General features: G+C 41.2%; 1 protein-coding gene across 9 annotated transcripts in view; it reads left to right on the forward strand.

The window, feature by feature from the left end:
* nrxn2b (neurexin 2b) overlaps positions 1-21,138 on the forward strand; it is a 920,596-nt gene that overhangs the window by 383,334 nt on the left and 516,124 nt on the right. For all 9 annotated transcript variants that reach the window (XM_074699347.1, XM_074699355.1, XM_074699353.1 and 6 more), the window contains 3 exons: positions 1,386-1,547; positions 15,194-15,632; positions 17,704-18,087. In XM_074699347.1, coding sequence (XP_074555448.1) covers positions 1,386-1,547; positions 15,194-15,632; positions 17,704-18,087 — 985 coding nt within the window. The remainder of the gene's footprint in view (positions 1-1,385; positions 1,548-15,193; positions 15,633-17,703; positions 18,088-21,138) is intronic.

Consider the following 21,138-nt stretch of genomic DNA (forward strand, 5'->3'; position numbering starts at 1 on the left):
CCCTGCAGTGTTGTATCTTACCCGTGTACACTTATGCAGAATAACAGATGTTGAATCAGAGACGAGTGCTCCACTTTCACCCAGACCAGCTCCATTAGGATAATTAGACGATAAATTGGTCACTAACTGCTTAGATCCCTCCCAAATCAAACAACATTATTTGTTTGTATGTCTGTTGAGCAGCATAGCTGGAGAACCGATAGCAGATACAATTAGCCAAATTATACTCATTAGCATCTTGTAGGAGTGGAGGGGTTTTCTGCAGTCTAATGAGTGTAATGTAAAAAAGGAACTTGCTTTTTAACTCCCAAAAAAGATAGTAAAGAGAATCTTTTTTCCTTGTTTAACATGCTCTCTGATGACCCAGGGATGTATCATTTTTCATTTTATTCAATGTTCAGGTATTCTTTGAACCCTTCAAAACAGCTCATATCATCTTTTAAGTTTTTATATATTTCTTTAGTCTTAGAAAGGTTTTAGAGTCTCCCCACATGCCTTAATGATAAAAAAGCCATGATCAAGCTATAATAGACTGTGATACTTAATATTTCAGTCATCAGACTACCGTTAATTATAATAAAAAAAAAAACTATCTTTTTGCAAAGCCCGGAGGATTATCTAAGAAGTGCCATTCATTAATGTGTTTCAAAAATTATTTCCAGGGACACTGAGCCTTGTTTCTTCATTTTATTGAATATTATCTAACACCAGTAGCTTGCGGCTGTGTGTTTGATTCCTCTCAGCGCTTGCTGCTTCCTTAGCAATCAAACATGTGGCACAGACTGTGTAACCTTGCACAAAAGACAAGACTTTAAGGCAAATATTGAAAAGAGGATTTTTTTGGTGGTAATTCAGTGAGTGAGGACTGATTTTCCAAAGCAGTGTTGGAGAGTAGCTCGTTAAACCATAAGGAAAGTTCAAAAGATTTCTTGAAAATAGTTTTACCAGGTTTCTTATTTGTGTGAAATTTGGTGCAGTATTTTTCAGTTGGTCTTTGAAAGCCATAGGTTTAAAGATTTGTTCTCTTATCTTAAAGATGCAGTTAAACCTGATAACTATGGTCAAATCTTACATTTCCCATGACTCTGTTTCGTCTGATGGAGTCTGAAAAGTGAGCAGCACTGATTCTCTCTCAGCAACTGCACTCTGGAGTGAAACCCCCGGTCTGACCTGCACTCCAAACCAACCAACCACTCAACCAAACGATGCCATTTAGGGAGCAGCCTCACCTCTCTCTGGTGTTTAATCCACTCTCTTCCTTGTTTTTCCTCTTCATTCCTCTAATTTCTCTCGTCATTCTCTACTTCTTCTCTATCTCTGCTCTGTTTTCTCTCCGTCTATCTCTGTCTTCGTCATCTGTCTCTTTTGGGCCACGCCCATGCCAGGTGACCATCTCAGTGGATGGTATATTGACCACCACTGGTTACACCCAGGAGGATTACACCATGTTGGGCTCTGATGACTTCTTCTACATTGGAGGGAGCCCGAATACGGCTGACCTGCCGGGATCACCAGTCAGCAACAACTTCATGGGATGCCTAAAAGATGTGAGTGTGTTTTATCTTCCTGTCTTATATTGATGGTAGGAGCTACTTGCTGAGCTACAAATCCCTCCATCACCAGCACACTAATTTGTTATCCTGGATTGGGGATTTGGGCAAACTTCTAACCTACTTAGTTGTGTGTAAATCCTGATGCTACATGTCACTAAAAGGGGGCAACTGTTTTATGTGGAAGTCTGACTTATTAGAGCTTCACCAGTTATACCTTGAACAAGATTTGTGAACCATTTGTCACCCTCTTCTTGGACACAATGCACAACGACTACATTTTTGAAGGCTTTGACAGATGAGGTCACTTGCATAGTTCACACTATATTGATAATTATGTTTAAATTAGTCTCGAACCAACTTATTATTATCACTCACTTCAAATTAGCCTCTTTTCTTTAAGGTGTCACTTTCTATCAGGCTAGCCACACCTAGCTAACAGTGGAGAAAAAAAAAAAAAAAAAGTAGATGTCAGTGAAATTTAGATGTAAGTGTGGAAGTGTTATGTTGATTGAAGAAGTCTCATTTGAGGTGGATAAATACAAAATAAATGTTAGTTTCAGGGGATTCTTCACCAATTTAAACATTGTTATGAGTATTATGAATATCACATTCCATTTTCACCAAATACATTCTTGTACTGGTCAGATTTTTTATTTAATGGTTATTATTTTTTTTATAAATTGAGAGCTGCCCTGCATGCAGTTGCCAGAGGGCAAAATACAAAGGCGTAGTTACTGTACTCAAAAGAATTGAGTTTCCTTGCTGCACATGCTCAGACGTACTTAAATGCAATGTTGAAAACTAAGGCATTGTTTGATGGAGGCCAGCGGGTTCCAGAGTTGCACTATGGTGAGCTGTGTTTCACCCTTAGTTTTTTAAATGGGATGTTTGCATCCAAACAGACAATACCTGCTGAAAGAGAAGTTGGAAAAACTGATTGGACTTTAAGGGGCTGTTAACGCTGGTTTTAGGGTGAAACGCAAAAGTTTTGTTGCATTTCAGCCTTGTGTTTGCACGGAAACGGTGTTTCAGCCGACCTAAAACCCAAACTTTTGTAAATGGCCTCCAGAGTGGGATTTTCTGAAACACTGCAGACACCGTTGAGGTATAAACAGTAAGCTGGCGTTTTCATTGGAACGCTGATGACACACTCTGCTTCATGCGAGCGCATACAACAGTCCAACCACGAGTCCAACAGTACTGTTGATACGATCGTTGCGGACCACCATGTTGTGCTTGTGCTGCTGAATCTGCTGAATCTGCTGACTGTCTTTCAACAAAATGTGCATCTGTTGCTCCACTTTTGCACTTTGTATTCCCCAATACACCAGATGATCAGCTCAACTCTACTTCAATGGAGATCTCCCTAAAGCTGCTTCTGGACAAGCCAGCTATAGCACCACCTACAGGGCTGGCATGCTTACTACAGCATTTTCAGGCCCTCAGCATTTCTGTGTAAACACAGATTTTTTTTCACTGCGTCTTCACTGTGTTGTTTGTTGTCGTGTAAATGGGGCCTCAATGGCAAACGGTCTGACACCTGTTGATCCCAGGTAATTCAGTCTTATGTTATTCATATCTGCAGATAAAGAGTAGTGCTTGACCAGGTCATATGCACACCATAAGACCTGATTTTCTACAGAGAGCATTGCAGGACTGGGGTAACCTTGAATCCAGGAGACATTACAAAAGACATCTCAGAAACGTGCATCTTTTTGAATATTGCTTATGTGTTTGGTGCTTTTTTTTAACCATTATTTCTTAATTCATGAGTGGATTATATGATGGGAAATTTGATTGAATTGATTTTGGTTGTGATTGAATACGTTATGGATAAAAGGAGTGTCATCTGATTTACTTAGCCTCGACTGGTGAAAAAAGCTCATCTATTATTGAAAAATAATCTTTTCAAAACACAATTATAATAGTTAAAATCATGCTCGATTGTCTCAGAGAACTTCCTTTGGTGGTTAAACCAGGCAGTACGTAGCTTTCAACCAGCTCTATCAGGGAGTTACTTTTTCAACCGTTTTCCCAGAAGATGCAAAGGGCAGATCTTAAGTTTCTGATGGGCAATGAAAAGAAAAAAAAAAACATCAAAAATAAATAAATAAAAAAAGTACAAAGCTTACAGCTATACTGTAACATTATCCTCACGTAGCCCCACAGCGCTGCATTTGTGTTGACTCGAACACAAACACTTGAGCGTAATCAGACTGTGCAGATATTATTTCCACGCTTTAGACTGGGAGGTTGTTCAACACATAGAATCCTAAATATCTGTCAAGTGTTAATTTCCTCTTTCTGCTCATCACTGCATGCAAAACACATCCACAGACAGACTCTGATTTATAGTTGCATCCATGAAGCCACAGAGACATTAAGACACACTACTTACAGTCATGGATTGATATGTAGAGGACAGTTGCCTTTTAAAAACTTTATTCCTTCCACTTTAAGTAAAAATGACTTTTATTTTCATCAGAGCTTTAATTCATGGCCTAACAAGCTGCCAAGAGGACCAATCACTGCTTAAAGTATTATGCCCTTGTAAATGTAATGACTTGTGTAGAGGCGACGCAACATGGTGCCATCGCATTTCCTCATAAAACCGCGCTGATTGAATAAGTAATTACTTTTGCCATCACTTTTAATGGATCGCACAGTAATCGCCCTATCTCTAACTTAATTATGCCTGCAGAATTACATTTTCATTATTTGGGTTGCTATCGGGAAGGATCCCCAGTGGGTCTTAAACTTCCCAAGGCGTTTAACTATCTTCTCCCTCATCAAGACAAGGCTGGATTTACAGTCGACGTACAGACGGAGCTCAGGGGAGAGGAGGGGGTGAGAGTGAGTGCGGAAACAGACAAGAGCTAACAGCAGAGGTGAAAACGAAGCTATGTGAGCAAAGAGCTGGAAATGGAGAGTCAGAACAGATGGTATGAGAGCAAAGTGTTAAAGACTGTTTGATAGATCTCCCAAGAAGCAGCCGAGCTGGAGTGGAAAACAAATAGCCAGAAGTCAAAGAATGAATTGAAACCACAACTTTAATATGTATGTCATCAAATCATGAAAACGTTCCAATGAATAATGTAACAGAATTTGTCAGCTACATATTTTAATATGTTTCAAAGACAAACATAAGGAAAGAAAACTGAACGATGAAGCAGAATTTAAAGTAAGGTGAGACTGTGTGAGAGACGTGGTGTTACTACAAACATCACACACTGACGTTTTCTGTTTGACCCTTTGCCAAGGGCAGCATCATCTTATTCAGATTTAGTTTGGGTCAGCACAACAAAACATGTCTCAAAACCTCCTCCAGTCAAGTCAGGAGTCTAAAAATCCTGTTATCTTTACATCAGAAGGAAAGGTTCGCTGACAGCATGGGGAACTTTTACCATACAGACAAGTTATCTTATGTCCTGTTGGTGAAATTTTTCATATGAGACTGGTCTAAACACATATGTTTCCCCTTAACAGAGGGAACTGACCTCTAATTGACCTCTCTTTGCACTTTTTTAATGGGAAAGGACGTGATGAGTTTGATATCCATCTAATCATATAGATATTTCTCTTCTAATGGATTTGAGCTTCCAGTCTTTGTAATATCTCCATTCTTTGCAAATAGTTAAGTTTCATGAATTGTCACTTAAAATGATTAATGTTTAATGAAATGTGTAATAACTAAAGATAAGTATAAATAGAATCTCAAATCATAGAATTCTAAGTTATGTTTTCGTTGGTCGTTCTTTATAGGTAATGTAGCAGGAATGCATAATGTGGTTGTTCAAAGCCTGCTCCTGTACACAACACTGGTTCAATTTTAAATTCTCCTTTTGATATATATATATATTTTTTTTATTTAAAGTGTATAGTTATGCACACCTGAGGGAGACAGTGGCATATTATTATTTTACTCTCACCAATTCTTACTCTTTCCACATTTGTTGACTCAAACAATCAGCCAATAATGGCATGATCTCACACCCATCACTGATAAAACAACAGTTTGCAACTGAAAATGGCGTGGTTGAGTGTTATTTTTAAAGGCATTATTGATCTGGCTCGAGTGGGCCAGTGGAGCGCGCAGTCAGCTGACCGGGAGCCTTTCAGTTGCACTTTGAGCCTGCGTTTGTTGTCAGCTGTCCGGTCTCTTGTAAGGGGGATCTCTCTCTCTCTCTCTTGGCTGTTGTCATCCTCAGTGGGAATGAATCGTCGATCGAATGTAATCGTCCAGATACATTTTAAACATGTTGGAAAATTATCGAGGCGGCTCCGACGAGTCTGTGAGATGATCGCGGCGCTAAAGATTCATCTGTCAACCGCTCATACTAGAAGATAATCTTGCCCAAACGTTGGGGCCGATTTTAGCCCCTGACCAAATTTCTTCCTCGATTGTCGGGAGGACCGAATCTGGGTTAAATCAGGCCAAAAATCCTGTAGTGTGAGCCAGAACCAAACCCCAAATAACTGAGACAAACCTTCTCATTTTTCGGAACCCTTCTGTAGGGGTGCCAGACTAAACTGATCCAATCCCAGTGGAGCTACAACACTACAGTCCGTTGATTGGACAACACAATCATCACTTACCTTGTGACAGTGACTGTATTTCTGCTGGCGGCACACAGTCTTCTCAAACAAAACTTGATTGTGTACCAAAGGAATCACATGGAATTCACAAAGGAAACATATTGCTGGATGTTTCCCATTGTTGCCCTTTGATTGCTGTGTTACGGTTTCTTACTTCTTCATTGGATTTATTAAAGGGGTACACTGTGTAACGCTGCTATGGCGCCACTGTTATTTAACTGATGCAGCTATCTGCATCCAGCTTACGCGCCACCACCATGAGGGGGCACAGTTGGCTGTGGAAACGCAAACAGGACCAGGCTTAACCAAGCCAACCCGTATCATACTGTACTGATCTAGACTGGACTGCTTGGTGTCAGCGGGGCTGGAGATACATTTAATTTCTAATTTTACTTAAAAGGTGCTGATGTTATATTCATGCAAGATGTAGATCACTTGACATCTACATATTTAATGAAAAATAACCAGAAAAAAAGACATGAGCTGCCTGAAAGGCTTGTAGTAAACAGAGTCAGAGCCACTTCTTTACTCGTTTTGAGTGTTTTTTATAAAACCTGGAAGATAAAGTGAGTGATCCTCTCTTAAGCCAACCAGAAGCCTGAGTTCACTGGTTGCTCATGCTGTTGTTAAGTCTTATGGGCTCAGCTCCTCTGCTGGGGTCAAGCTCTAATGACTACATCAGCTGTGCTGAGACAGAGAGGTAACCAGGCAGAAAGGCACCAAGAAAACCTGCAATGAGAGTAAGCGAGAGCAGCAGGTAGGGTAGTGCTGAAAATAAAGAGGAAAGTAAGTGGTCGGGGGTAGACAGCGGTGTGTTTCATCCTGTGCTAGTTCAGTGGCACAGCTCGGATTATCAGTGGTGTTATGGTCTGGGGCAAGGCTTTCATGCCGCCACCATGGTCAAACGCCTTTGATACGCTTGGCCGGCACCCTCCAGGCAGCAGAAATCCAAAGGAAGAGCACAGCAGAAGAAGAGTAAAGAGGCAGCAAAAGAGGCGCTGAAGCCCTATGAAGTTTTTTATTTGCTCGTGTGTGTGCTTGTGTGTGTGTGTGTGTTCAAAGTCACCCACACGCCATGTTCATACAGCGTGTGATGTATGCCTGTTTTCTCTCAGCTCCCAGTCAGAGTGGTGGGCTGTGAAATCAGCTCTCTCTTCTCCCCCCACAGTCTTGTTTTCACATATTCCTCTCTCATGCACGTCACCATCTGTCTCTCCACCACAGCCCTCCGCCTCCTGTCTCCCTCCCAGACAGTGACCTTGCTATCGCCCATTTCACACTCCTCCCTCCGTGTCAGTCGTTCTCTCCGTCTCCCCCCTTCTGCTCGTCCTCCTCACTCTTTCCACCTCTCTCATCACTGCTCTCCTCCTCTGTCTCCCTTCCACCCTTCCTTACTCAGGGGCAGTTTTGTGTAATTAAGCCCTCAGAAGCACTGTTGGTAGGCTAGCTTTGCCACCCTTACACCAAAATTAAAAATTGATTTCTTACAATGAGTCCATGCACTGGATGAATGCTCTCACCCTGCTTGCCCTCACTCTTTCACTCCTTCCTTCCTTTCTTCTAACATCATATTGACTGTCATCCTGTCATCTCCAGCTTCCATTTAGTCTTATCTTTGTTGATAAACTCTTCAGGAGTCACCTATTGCCCTCACTGAAATGCCACCCACCACAAATCAACATGTATCTAAAACTTGTGCTCTGATGTATGCTGCTGCAAATCTCACTCTTTGCCCTTTTTCTTATTGGCAACCATTAACACCAGGGAAACAGCAATCAGTGCAACATACAGCATGGTGGAGAGAGAAATATAAGTTGTAATTCGGTGTCTCCTCTTATAAGGAAAAGGATATGATACAAAATAATGAGACTGTACAATACAATGAGAAACTATAAGAGACAATACAAGAAGGTGCAACAGGAAATGATAACATGTGAGATGATTCAAGACAGTTAAAGACTGTGACAGGATAGGAGGCATTACGAAACGATGCAAGACTGTAAACAATTTGAAACGATGCAACAGTATACAAGAGGATGAGACCATGTGACAAGATATGACGTAGAGGAAACAAAGTGAGCAATAGAGTACAATATGCTATGATCCAATACAATACAATATGGTACCCGACAATCAAAAATATTGTGATATCATATGTTAAGATATGATACAATATAAAACCAAACAATACCATACAAATTAATCTGCTCAAAACATTAGGCTGCTCTCCCACTTTTACTAATAAATAAAAGACTTGGATCACAGGTTTGGTCTATATTAGAGGTGCACACCTAATGTACAAGACCTATTCACCTTGTTACCATGGCCATGGGTTTGAATCCTTGCCTCTTTTTTATGTCCTCTCCTTCCCTCCCTGTGTTTTTGAGCCCACCCCTGTGGTCATTTCTAAAACAGGCACAAAAGACAAAGAATATAGCTTAAAAAATGAAATTCTGTCAAAGCTCGGATCACGTATTGAAAACCATACATGACAAACAGCTTATGAAACATGCTGTGTGGGAATGTTTATTCTGCTGTTTATTACTGAATATAACAAAAAAAATGAATAAGCTGGCAGATACTTATTCAACAGTTAAAAACCCAAAGCACATGATGGGAAAAAATAAATTATCTGCGTGTATGGCTGATTTTCAGAGTTATAGAATTGCAAAGTCTCCCAAAAAAACAAATCAATGGAGTCACCCCTGAGGAAAGCTTTGGCACCAGCACCAGCTGTAGCACTGACAGCAGTATGTGTGGCCACCCAAATTCAGATTTTCACAGTATCATTAACAGCTTTTTCCTCCTCAGAGTAAGTGCCCCAGCTCTTCAAAATCTGGTTCATCTCTTGAGTTACTTTCTTCTGTAACCAGGATGTACACATTACAGATGTCTGTATAGGGACAGACAGCCTTGAAGGCATCAGTATGACAGAGAGGGGCATGTTTGGTCTAGATGCTGAGTCAGCATATCTACTTATTCAGAACCTGCACAAGACTGAAAAGAAATGTCATTATCTCACTCCTTTGCCTTTTCCAAAGCTTTAAATTATATTACCCTCTCTTACAGCTGTCCCTGTTACTCTGTAACTCTCATCTTCCTCTTGTTTGTCACTCAGAAACTTACTTTTCTGAGGTCTTCCTCACTGATCACCTTGACCTTGAATTTCTTCCCCTGCTTTTGCAGTCTACTTGATAATTTTGTTTGCTTCCAGCACTCCTTATTTTCACCATTTTGCTGGAGGACATGAGTGCCTTTAAAAAGCATCTTTTTAAAGACTTAATGTCTAGCTAAAGTAGCGGCTCAAGTACCATCTTAAAATTTGAACACTTTAGATTGACACGTCTACACCAAAACAACAAGGGATGCTTCTGCAGGCTCAGAAAAGTCTCTTGCATTCACACCAAATCACCACCATTAAACCGACCCTTTTGTAACAGAGCTGAATGCTCTGTAACTCTGACTACTTCATGAATTCTGCCTCTGCTAAAGAATACTTACTCTGAATCACCCCCGACATTAGGGTGAGCTAATTCTGGCAGCATGCCCACGTTGTTGCTCTGATTCATGACACATTTGATTGCACAAAATCCCTCTGACATTAGAAGCTTGACACCGGTGACATATTGAAAGCTGTCATCATAATCTGTCTCGAAGCCTGTGAAGTTCCAATTTCTGCCAGATCAAGTCATTTGAGCACTTTAATGGCCTCAAGTTCAAATCTCAGAGGGATGCTTTGTTTGGTGTTGATTGCTATGTTGGGGGCTGTTTTTGATGCCAGATGCAGCTGCGCTGTCTTCATGTAAATTTTCGATACCAACTGTATGCCATTATAGGCAGATGTCAGGACTGAGTTGTTAGACTGTTGGCAAGTTGATCAGATGTTTGTGTTGAGGAAATGTGTGTGAAGGCTTACCAAAGCTTAGACATAGAGACATAACACTGAACTTGATAACACATTTATTGGAAAAAATCTCATAATTTAACAGAATCTTGTGGCTGAATGGCTTGTTAATACATAACAGATGAAATGATCCTGAAAACAACTTAAGCCTCTCATGTTTCACATCTTAATGTTGCTCATTATCCTGAATAAGTTTCTGCTGATGTTTACATCTGCAGGGAATGAGCCTTCTGTCTGTATTTTTTGGATTTTGTGTCCATGTTCGGGTGGCAGGAGGGTTAGAGCTCACAGCTAACAGTCCAAAGATCTGGATTAAGAGAACATGTAAATAAACCAGGTGGCATCACTATCTCCAAGTCTGCAACAGATTCAATTGTATCTCAATGGGAAGTCAGAGTAACTGAACAACATGTTTGTGCTTAGCATTTATGAATTTAAAGTCTGTCTGTGCGAAGGCAACCTATGAGTTGATCGGCAACATCTGCAGAAGAGCATTTTAATTCCACATATCAATACTGGTAGCACAAAAAACAATGTATTATCCAAAAATGTTGCCATTTTTGCTTTTTCAGTATTTTTGCAGGTGTAGAATTTCTGCAATGTGAAATCACTTTTTTATTGTTAGAGTTTGATTCAGATTCAGATTCACAATTGTATTAATCCCTTATGGGGCAATAAGTATGGAGCAGCTCATACACAAGAAAAAAAAAAAAATAATAAAAAACATAAAAAAGACAATTTGACCTACAAGCAGTATATTACTTACAAGAGGAGATAAAAGCATAAATAAGACCTAAAAAGGAAAATGATACTGTACATATTGATTAAAAGTAAGCCAGACTGCATACAAAATTTGAAATGAAAAATGAAAAATTAAAGGAATGTGGCATCAAAAGATAAAAAAAAAGATTATTAAGAAGCATTTAGCAATCTGATCACAGGGGGGTGAACAATTTTACGAAGCTTTTAGTTTTACAGGCAAGTAAAACATACAGGTGAAGTAAGTGAAGGAAACAAACCGAATTTACTCCAGAGTTTGAATCTCTCTGTTTCATGCTGATTGAGATTTTCAACAAATCCATAATTCTCTATTTATTTAGCCCCTAATCTCAACAAACATTGTCTCAAGATTCCATAAAACATTAACAGATCTAGACCTGCTAGACTTGTATTATTAGCAGAGACCCAGCATTAAGATAAGATGAGGAGCCTGATCTCATCTTAACCCACAGTGAGTACAGCTCTATGCAGCGTTAAGCAAAGTACAGTGACAAGGACAAACTTCCTTTAAGAGACAGAAACTCATGTTGGACACACTACTGCTGATAGGGCATTAGAAAGAGGGATAGAGAGTGATGCAGGGAGAAAAAAATGTAAGATGTATACAATATTAAGATGGACAGGAAGAGGAGAGACATAAATAGGAGCTCAGTGTGCCAGTCTAAGGCTTTGAACACACTGGGCCAGGTATTTTCAGAATGAATATTCCCACGACTTATTTGTTTTCAAAAAACCTTTTGTCCGCAGCAGGCAAATCCGCTGATAAATACGTCTAAGAGCATTTCAAACCCATTTTCGGCAGTGTTTTTCAGATGTAAAACCATAAAACGGGAGTTTTCCATAATCTTTACTTTGGCCTGAGTTTTTCGACAACAACGTCTTTAGTGATGTAAAACTGCAATTTTGTGTGGATGACAAGCCTGAATATATGAAAATATATACCATTTCAAAGAAACCTAGCAACATGTGGACATGGCCTGAGCCAGTAGCAACATATCTCAGATCTGGTCCAGGCCTGATCCTGTTCTAGCTATTAGCTTGATCAACAAGAAACATTTAAGTCTACTCCCAAAAGTAGAGCATGTGTTTGCCCCCCAGACCTCAACTGATGATTCCAAAGAAGAGGAGTCAGATAACTGAAGGCTCCACCTCCCATACTACTTTTTATTTAGGAATAATAAGCAGGCCAGCATGCTGGGAGCCCAGTGATCCAGAGGGATGATACGGCACTATGAGCTCTTTAGGATAAGATAATGGATAGCTTTGGGGGTCAAAAGAAGTTTTTTTATCCCACATCCACCAACAAAAGGTCCAGCTCTGTAAGGATTGATGTTGGACACATTTAATAACAATACAAACCTGTTGTAGAGGAAAATCACACACAAAAAAAAAGACTTTTCAAAAGTAGACACTAACCTGAGGGTGGTTATACCTGCTGTTTTTAAAGCTATTCGTTGGTTTTATTGGGGCAAAGGCATTTTAAATTCAGAAGAAAAAAAAGGAACCTGAATTCAAAATTACTGAAGTGACTGTTAGATTCTTGATGTTTTATTCATGAGGGAAAAAAAGGACTTGGTTGGGATGAAAATGTTTTATCAACAGTGAAGGTTGGCATTCAGATTCATTATGATTCTTAGAGAATAAATCCATATCATATTTAATGTGGATCTGGTCATTAACTGGTTGATTATGTTATTAACCACTGAGTCATCAATCAAGACTTTGACCCAGCTGTTGTCACGAGGGATCAACTTTTCTGAGTCCTGCTTTGTTAATTCTACCATGGTAGTGTATAAATTCAGCTGATGAGCTAAATGGAGTTACTGATTTCATATCATCAGGTGCCACGGTTTTCATGCATAATCATCCTGTTGGATGATTTTGTGATTTTATCCACAGGTGACATTTAAGGTTTTTATGTCTGTGAGAGAAAGGTAATGGCAATAACAATAGAACTCATGCATAAGGATCCAAAAATAAATAACCTAAAGAAATGACAGAAATAAATCCCCTCCTGCTGCTTCTTTCTCTCTTTCACATACACCTCTCTGTTCTTACCACCTGAAGCCAGGCGAGCTCATGCCTTATTAGCTGCCAGTTTAGCCTTATCATAGATAATTACCAGGACTAATCTCTGCTAATGACGACATTAGAAGGTGTACAGTACATGAGGCTGGGTGGTGAATTTGAGAGATAACCAGAGGAGGCTTAAGTTCAAGAATAACCCAGCGTATCTGGTTCGTTCTGTGCCTGTGCGTAGGTGTGCTGTTTCACAGAGGAGACGACAGAGGAATAGGCAGGCAGGGGGGGAGAGTGTGCATGAGAGACAAGAGTTAGATTGGTGAATGTTTGTGAGAGGAGCAGTAGATTACATTGCTAACAGCTCACTGGAATTAGGTAGTCAGAAACCAACAGGTGCCTGAATTAAGGTGCTCTTCATTAGTGTGAATGAAACCTAAAGCTAACGGTGCCTTTAGTCTCATGTGGTTCAGCGAGACAGAAATAGAGAGATACAAAATTAAATATACTAGAAGATTGTATTTTTCCTCAATTGGATTTAAAGTTTTATTTTTAGACTGATTTTGTTTGCGGTAATCTTCCATCCATTCATCTTCTACCACTGGTCTGGGTCAGGTGTCAGCAATTCCATCAGCTAAGACCAGTGACCCCTGTCCCTGGCTACTACTAGCTTTTCCAGGGGGGATACCAAGGTGCTCCCAGGCCAGCTGAGAGATCTGTCTCCGTCATGTCCTGGGTCTACCTCAGGGTCTCCTCCTAGATGGACATACTCAGGGAGGCATCCTCACAAGATGCTCAAAAGTTCATTCCAGCCACTTGTATTCACGATCTTGTTCTTTCAATCACTACCCACAGCTTGAGACCATAGGTGAGGACTGGAACATAGACTGACCGGTAATTTGAAAGTCTTAACTTCTAGCTCAGCTCTCTCTTCACCACACCTGAAGTAAGGTACAGCATCCACCTCAATGCTGACACCACCCCAATCCATCTTTTTCCCCTCTATTGTGCTGAAGAATAGGTTAAAAACAAAGAAACTTCCACACTTTTCTACCATTAGGTCTGCAACAATTGCTGTCTTGCACTATAACAAAGCACGCACGACATAATAGAGGATAGTGTTCACTGTTTAAAACAACAAAAAGGTAGCTTTTCTGTGTTTGAACTCCGTCACAATTCAGTAACCAAGAGCCTCTGCTGGGATTATATTAAAACAGAACGGTCTGCGGAGGCACCAGGAGCAAAAAAACAAGATAGAAATGTAAAGATGTGTTTTCCCTCAGTTACCTGTCAGAGTGTTTGTGTGGGAGTGTGAAGAGGGCTGTAATCAGGAGAGAACACACACACACACTCATACTCAATCAGGAGCACAGAAAGCCTCAGCTGCTGCAGCGTTACCTTGAGGACGGCCTCTCAAAACAGTGTCTACAGACTGTTCAACAAATGAAAGGAAGCTAAAACTATGAACGACAGGGATAATTTACTTTGCCTTTAGCATTTAATCCATGATGAATGCACACAGTGAGGCAGAGACACACACAGTAGTAACAATGCAGGCGTGTTTCATCAAAGGCTGCCAGAGACATTTGCATTAAAGCTTTAGGCACCGTTCCCTTCTCCCTGTGTCTGAACGACTCTCTGGAGCCTTTGGATTTCTTCACATTTCTTGTGCACATACAGAGACATTCCTGAGGTGCAGTTTTTGAACTAAAACAAATAATCTGTACACGTCATTGATTTGACCAGGAGTTAGGAGTGTTATGAAGTGTAGATCAGAGCCTGATCCTCTGATGCACCCACACAACTTCAACACTCACAGGCATCAGTAGAGTCAATAAAAGCGTGCCCCAGGCAGCTCAGAGGCCCCAAGTGGTTGCTGGGTGTTTGATTTTTCAAAGTGTTGGGGATTTCCGTACAAAATCCAGGAACATCAGTTAACTGAGCACTCATCTGACCTAAATTTCTTGTTAAGGGATCGTGGGCCGGACATGAAAAAGCAGTTTTAAAAGCACACTGTATCAGCATCGCTGCTGTTTTGAGAGAAACTCCTGCGTTTTAGAAATGCATGACTTAAGAGAGTCGTGCATTTCATCCATGTTCTGATTCATCACTTACTGACAGGATTTCCCAGCAGCCTCTGTAACTGACACTTGAAATTAATTTGGTAATTAGGATGCATCTGCAGGCTCTCGTGATTATGGACAGAATGTTCTCTGATGGAGCTAACTTTGTGTGTTGGTTAAAGCATGGTCCTTTCATGTAACCATTAAATTAGTTTGAATCCATAAAGAAAGGTCAACAGTGTTTTTTAATCGTGCAATCATTTTCTGTCTTCCACCAGGTGGTGTACAAGAACAATGACTTCAAGCTGGAGCTGTCGCGCCTCGCCATCGAGCGCGACCCTAAGATCACCCTGAATGGTGACCTGGTGTTCCGCTGTGAGGACGTAGCAGCCCTAGACCCTGTGACTTTTGAGACCCCTGAGTCCTTCATCTCCCTGCCCAAGTGGAACACCAAGAAGACAGGATCCATCTCTTTTGACTTCCGCACCACAGAGCCCAGCGGCCTCCTGCTGTTCAGCCACGGCCGCCCTCAGGGGCCCAAAGAGCAGAAGCCTGGCAGGGAGCTGAAGACTGATTACTTTGCCATGGAGCTGCTGGATGGGTATTTGTACCTGCTGATTGATATGGGCTCAGGGAAAACCAAGCTGAAGGCCAGCAACAAGAAAGTCAATGATGGAGATTGGTGTCATGTGGATTTCCAGAGGGAAGGAAGGAAAGGTGAGCATTGATTTAAAATTTATGCAAACCCTTTTAAGTTATCCATGTTGGACAAAATACATCTGTGACATCTGACTAACAGGTGGTGAGTGAAACTGTTTCAGCTCCTCCTGTTTGTCTGTTTCCAGATTGGTCCACAGTTAGTTTTAGTCAGCGGTTGAGTCAGTTTGGCACTAGCAAATGTTTTGCTTCAAAACTTCTCAGCAGGTACTATTGGGTGAAATCACAAAACATGCTGTTATGCTTCATGGAGTTAGCTCAAAGAAGTCTAAAATCTCATCTGTAGCACAAAATGTATTTCCACTTGGGGTAAGGGAGAAAGGAGTTAATATTTTGTGATCAATTAACTTACCTCTAACTCTTGTCTAGTCAGCATTAAACACATACATTGGGGTTTGTAAACCTTAATCAAGATACATTTATTTAGAATTAATGTTCAAATTGACCTTAGAAGAGCATTTCAGAGTCCAGGCTGCAGCTCTGTTTGACAGCTCCTGGTTTTGAGGTGGGGTCCCATCATGACAGGAGAAGATAGGCGACACACACCAACAAACTACTATACTGCAGCCAGTCACAAGGGGGTGCAAGTGAAATGGCGCTGATGTTTATATTCAATGGATTACCTCATGACAGCTACACCTGTGAAGTCATATCAAAGCCAAGCTTCTAAATACATTTGTAGCTCCATTTGTGTGTCAGCGGTACTGAGAGGATTACAATAGATAAAGACCTTTTTTATGAGGAGAAGAATTAAATTAAAACCAGCTATTGTGGATATTTTAAAAGCCCCCAGACTGCTGTAATAAAACAAAGTCCATCCTGTACAACACTTGAGTTGCTGGTCCACACATTCTTTGATTAATTGTGCTGTGTTGATTTAGAGTAAAGCCTTTAAGGCACCTAAATCCCCCAACAAATCAAAAGAGTAACCCTTTAAGGTAGCTGAAGATGGGCTTTGCCTGTGATCTGTGAGGTAGAATTACATTTTTTGTCAGAGCCGTCTGGTGGCCCTGGAGAAAGCGATGAAGCTAACAGCTGTTTCTGCTAAAAATGAAGAGATCTAACTTCAACTGAAAGGTCGTTTTTGAAGCAATCCTTCCTGTAATGTTGTCAGACAGCTTGAAAAATGAAGCATGTCAGCAGCAAAAACAAGCACATTGAGAAAACTTCCTTTGATAAGGTGTGTTTGCCCGAAAGATTATGCTGCAGCTATTAAAGTATATCTCACAGCTGCCGGCAGGAGCGATCTACTAAAGCAATTTCAAAACATTTTGCAAGCATTTAACACTCCTTTACCTAAATGTACGTGCCCTAGGATCATAAATACCAGAATTCACCTTTTGTGGGTTTACATTTTTCATCCCAGTGTCTCTGACTCCATGTGGGCACAAACAGCAGTATCTGCAAGCTGGAGTGTGTTGTGTCTGATGAATGGTCTGTAGGTGGGCAAGCACCTTGGACATTATATCTCCCCCCTAATGACGTCTTATAATGAGGACGGGTGTGAATGAGTGTCTGCCTTTGTGTGTTTGTGTGTGCGCGTGCATGTGATCACACTGCTGCTCCAGCTGTAATTGGCTTTTAATAGAAAATTAAGACGGAGTCGTTAATCACAGAAAGAGAGAGGAGCCTTTGTTTCACCCACTCCCTGCTGCATTCTGCTTCCCTTCTCCTCCATTTAGCCTGTTACAGACACATTACACACACACACACACACACACACACACACACACACACACACACACACACACACACACAACCGCACACTCATCTATTCACTTTGCCTTTTGTATGTTCCCTATCTGTTTTGTGTCCCTAAATTATCCACTTACGTCCCCTCACAGCCCTTAATTTACTCACCTCACCACTCACTGAGCCACTTGACCCATGAGCAGCCCACTAACTCACCTTTCAAACCAAACACATTTTTCAGTCAGTGTCTCTTAGCTATCAAACTTTTAAACACACTGAGTAAATAAATACTTTTCTCATATATATCTACACAAACTGAAATGTTTACACATGCAAATGATGTCCTCTGTTTAATTAAGTTTCCTCTTTTGTTAATTAGGATCCATCTCAGTGAACAGCCGGAGCATGCCCTTCAGCTCCCCAGAAGGCAGTGAAATCCTGGACCTGGACAGTGACATGTACCTGGGCGGGCTTCCTGAGACTAAGTCAGACCTCATCCTGCCGCCAGAGGTCTGGACGGCGCTGCTGAACTATGGCTACGTAGGCTGCGTACGAGACCTGTTCATAGACGGCAAGAGCCGCGATGTCCGCCGGCTGGCCGAGATCCAGAGCGCGTTTGGTGTCAGCAGTTTCTGCACCCGAGAGCTGCAGAAGCGATGCAGCAGCGCCCCCTGTGGCAATGGAGGCCTGTGTAAAGAGGGATGGAACCGCTACATCTGTGACTGCACCGGCACCGGATACCTGGGCACCAACTGTGAGATAGGTAAGGGGCATATGTTCGCGGCAAGAGCTTAAGGCTCTGCTGTTATGCACAGCAAAGTGTTTCTGTATTTTTATTTTTTCTCTTTGATCAAGCTGCTTTTTGTAAGCTCCTTTCAGAAAGTAAGCTCCATGGAAACTTTGAAATTCATGTCACGTTTGTCATGAATTTGCTCCTGGTAGGAAGTTCCCACTTCACATTCAGCTGGTCATCTGTAAAAAAAATGAAATCCAACCAAGTGTTTTATGTCTTTCAAAGAAAAAAATATCTTATTAGACCTAATATGAGCCACATTCACTGTTGAGACACCAAAAAAATATATTCATACATTTCAGCAAATCAAAGGACCAAAATGACTCCTAAATGTAGAGAGGGGTAGGGAATTTTATTTGTTTTGTTTCTTGAACTGATACATTTTTTTTGTTTAAAGCAAGTCAAATTTTGCTGACTACAGAACATTTGTTGACATTTCAGTTTTGCGGTCTGCATGCAAAGAATTGAACTCCATGACAATAAGAGTGCATAGCACAGCTTTGCACATCACAGATGCTAGTACATACAAAACAGGAGCGAACTGAATAAAGCTGCAAAACTTAATGCATTTTTTTTTTGCCAATTTCAACTCCCAAAGTGGTACAGATAGCAGGGGCAAATAATATCAAAGTCTTTTAGTGGCTATAAATTCACCTTTTAAGTCTTAACTGTGAAGGATCAAACCAAAAGGAGGTACTGCTGTATCCAGGGTTTATTCTGCAACAAGATTTCCTGTGTCTAAATTTATTGTTTACAGGCAGGCCATTGACCTGTGAAACAAAGGCTGGAATTGAATGTCCTTCTGGAGTTGATGTCCTTCATGTGTTAGACTTACAACTGAACAGCCTCAGACTCAACTGCCTGAAACTAAACAGCTCCAGAAAAGACCATAGACAGTATAAAACATGGAGGTAGTCTCCCCGACGTCACCTGTCTGTTTCTGAAACGGAAAATGAAGCACATTGGCTATAGCGGCCATATTGGTAGTGGCAAGAGCTTTGTGTACAGCTATAGGGAGCCTGTCGGTCACGTGACCCTGAGCTGTGCCTCTGATTGGGCGAGCTGCCATCTCAATATCCTCTGAACGGCTGAGTTGGAAAAAATGTCACCTCCTGTACAGTGTGTGCCGATAGTAAAATTAGTGACTCAGACAGGAGACATTTTTTGAACCAGGCTGTAAATAGGTTAATTTCTGCTTTGAAAACAGCTTTTTGATTTTTGGCTTGGTGTGTATGTGACTTCCGGTACTTCCTGAGCCAGTTTCAAGCTGACACTCGAAAAACAGCAGATTTTAGCACTTCTTCATTGTCTCATACTCTTAGACTGGAGGTTGCCGCTCGGAAAAATCACAGAGGTCTACATATCCAATTCAGCACAGGTCACTAAAAAATATCACAACCTATTTGGTCCGATGAAGAAACTGAAACAGTTCCTGTGGTCTGTCAGCACCGTGGTTTTGCTAGGTTTCTCATCTCTGATGATGCACGGCCATGTATACTGTATCCATCATATCTCACACTACACTCTATAGCAGCTGGCTTTGCAAGATCACGGGTAGACCACATGTTGCTGCAGGGATTGTGAAACCATGTGATAACAACCGTGAAAAAATAAGTAACAACATATAAAGAACAGACACTTCACCTTCCAGAGTTGATTTGCAGATCACTTCAAGTTCATTCTATTATTTTGAGCTTCAACCATAGAAAAGTATGTTGGGTTAGTGATGTAGTTTTGATATGAAAGAAGAATATTTACAATCAGGAGCAAGAACATGTTGCTTTATTTTGAAATTTGATCTGATATTCTGTTTAATGTCTGTTTTCTTGTTTGGTACGATCTGCAGAGACTGAGGTGTACCTGAAAATAGACTCACAGAGTAACAGCAGAGAGTAGATACGTAGTGGCAGTGATGGCATGTGCCATTCTTGCTGAGCATTTCAAAATAAAAGGTTCAATATGTAATTTTTGTCTTCCCTTTGAGGCTGCTTTAGTTTGCGGCACTTAAGTCTGACACTATCCAGTTTTTCTGGAGATCTGATGCTTTTTCATCAGGGACTGGACACTTTGCTCTGATATCTGGGGATGTCCCAGTTTGTACAGTGTACACATGGACCTTCTTGTTGCATTCGGTCAACAGCTGCTTTAATATCAGGGAACAGGACTGCTCATACTACACACAGAAACCAGAATGTGTCCTAAATCAGAAAAAAATAAAGAAAAAGTAACAGATTGTTAGCCTAAAGGCCAAATATGTTTTTGAGGTGTTAAGTAGAACACTGTATAATGTCCAATTTATGAAAAAAAAAAAAGTAAGAACATCATTTCATACATATTTAAGTGCTAAATAATAGAATATTCCCAAACCATAATCTGTCTTGGGTTTAAAAAATCTTAAAGTCATGACGTGTTTCCAACCAATGAGGCAGAGGCTTAAAACACATGTATGCTCATCGCAGCAAAGTGAGCATTTCCAGCCCTGGCAGCGTACTGCCTCGTGTTAGACACAACCAAACAGCTGCTGTATAGTAGGGGTAAGCGCTCCATGGGGAGCAAGTATGTGTGAACAAAATACCTCCCAAGGCAGGGTGGCATTAGGGTCTGCTGGTTGGGATGGAGGGAGGATCCAGGCAAGCAGACGCAGTGTGGCAGAGCAGCCAGGCCTACCGGCGCCATCTGTGCCAGTCACGCAAACCCAGGTGGCTCGAAAGCAGCAGAGAGGGGAGGCGAGTCAGTCAAACATTTCCACGTACGTCTGATTCATCCCAATTAGCTTCAGACGCCTCACGTCATGGTTTGTCTTTACACGTCCGTGGGGGTGAGTGAGCCATGACAGTATGGGATTTTGAGGGACGAGGAGGGTAATGAGGGAAGGAGAGATTGGATTTGAATCAGGACAGTGGAGGAAGAGGGTGAAACGTCTCTATTCTGAAGGCTGATATTTTTAACAGTTTTATCTGTGGGTGCTTGGATGACAGCTCAGGAATCAGTCAGCGATGCTCTTGTGCCATCTAGTGGAGG

Source organism: Halichoeres trimaculatus, unplaced genomic scaffold (genome assembly GCF_033239565.1).
Source record: "Halichoeres trimaculatus isolate MK-OKI-2021-1 unplaced genomic scaffold, fHalTri1.1 fHalTri1_scaffold_22, whole genome shotgun sequence".
NCBI classification, from domain to species: Eukaryota; Metazoa; Chordata; class Actinopteri; order Labriformes; family Labridae; genus Halichoeres; species Halichoeres trimaculatus.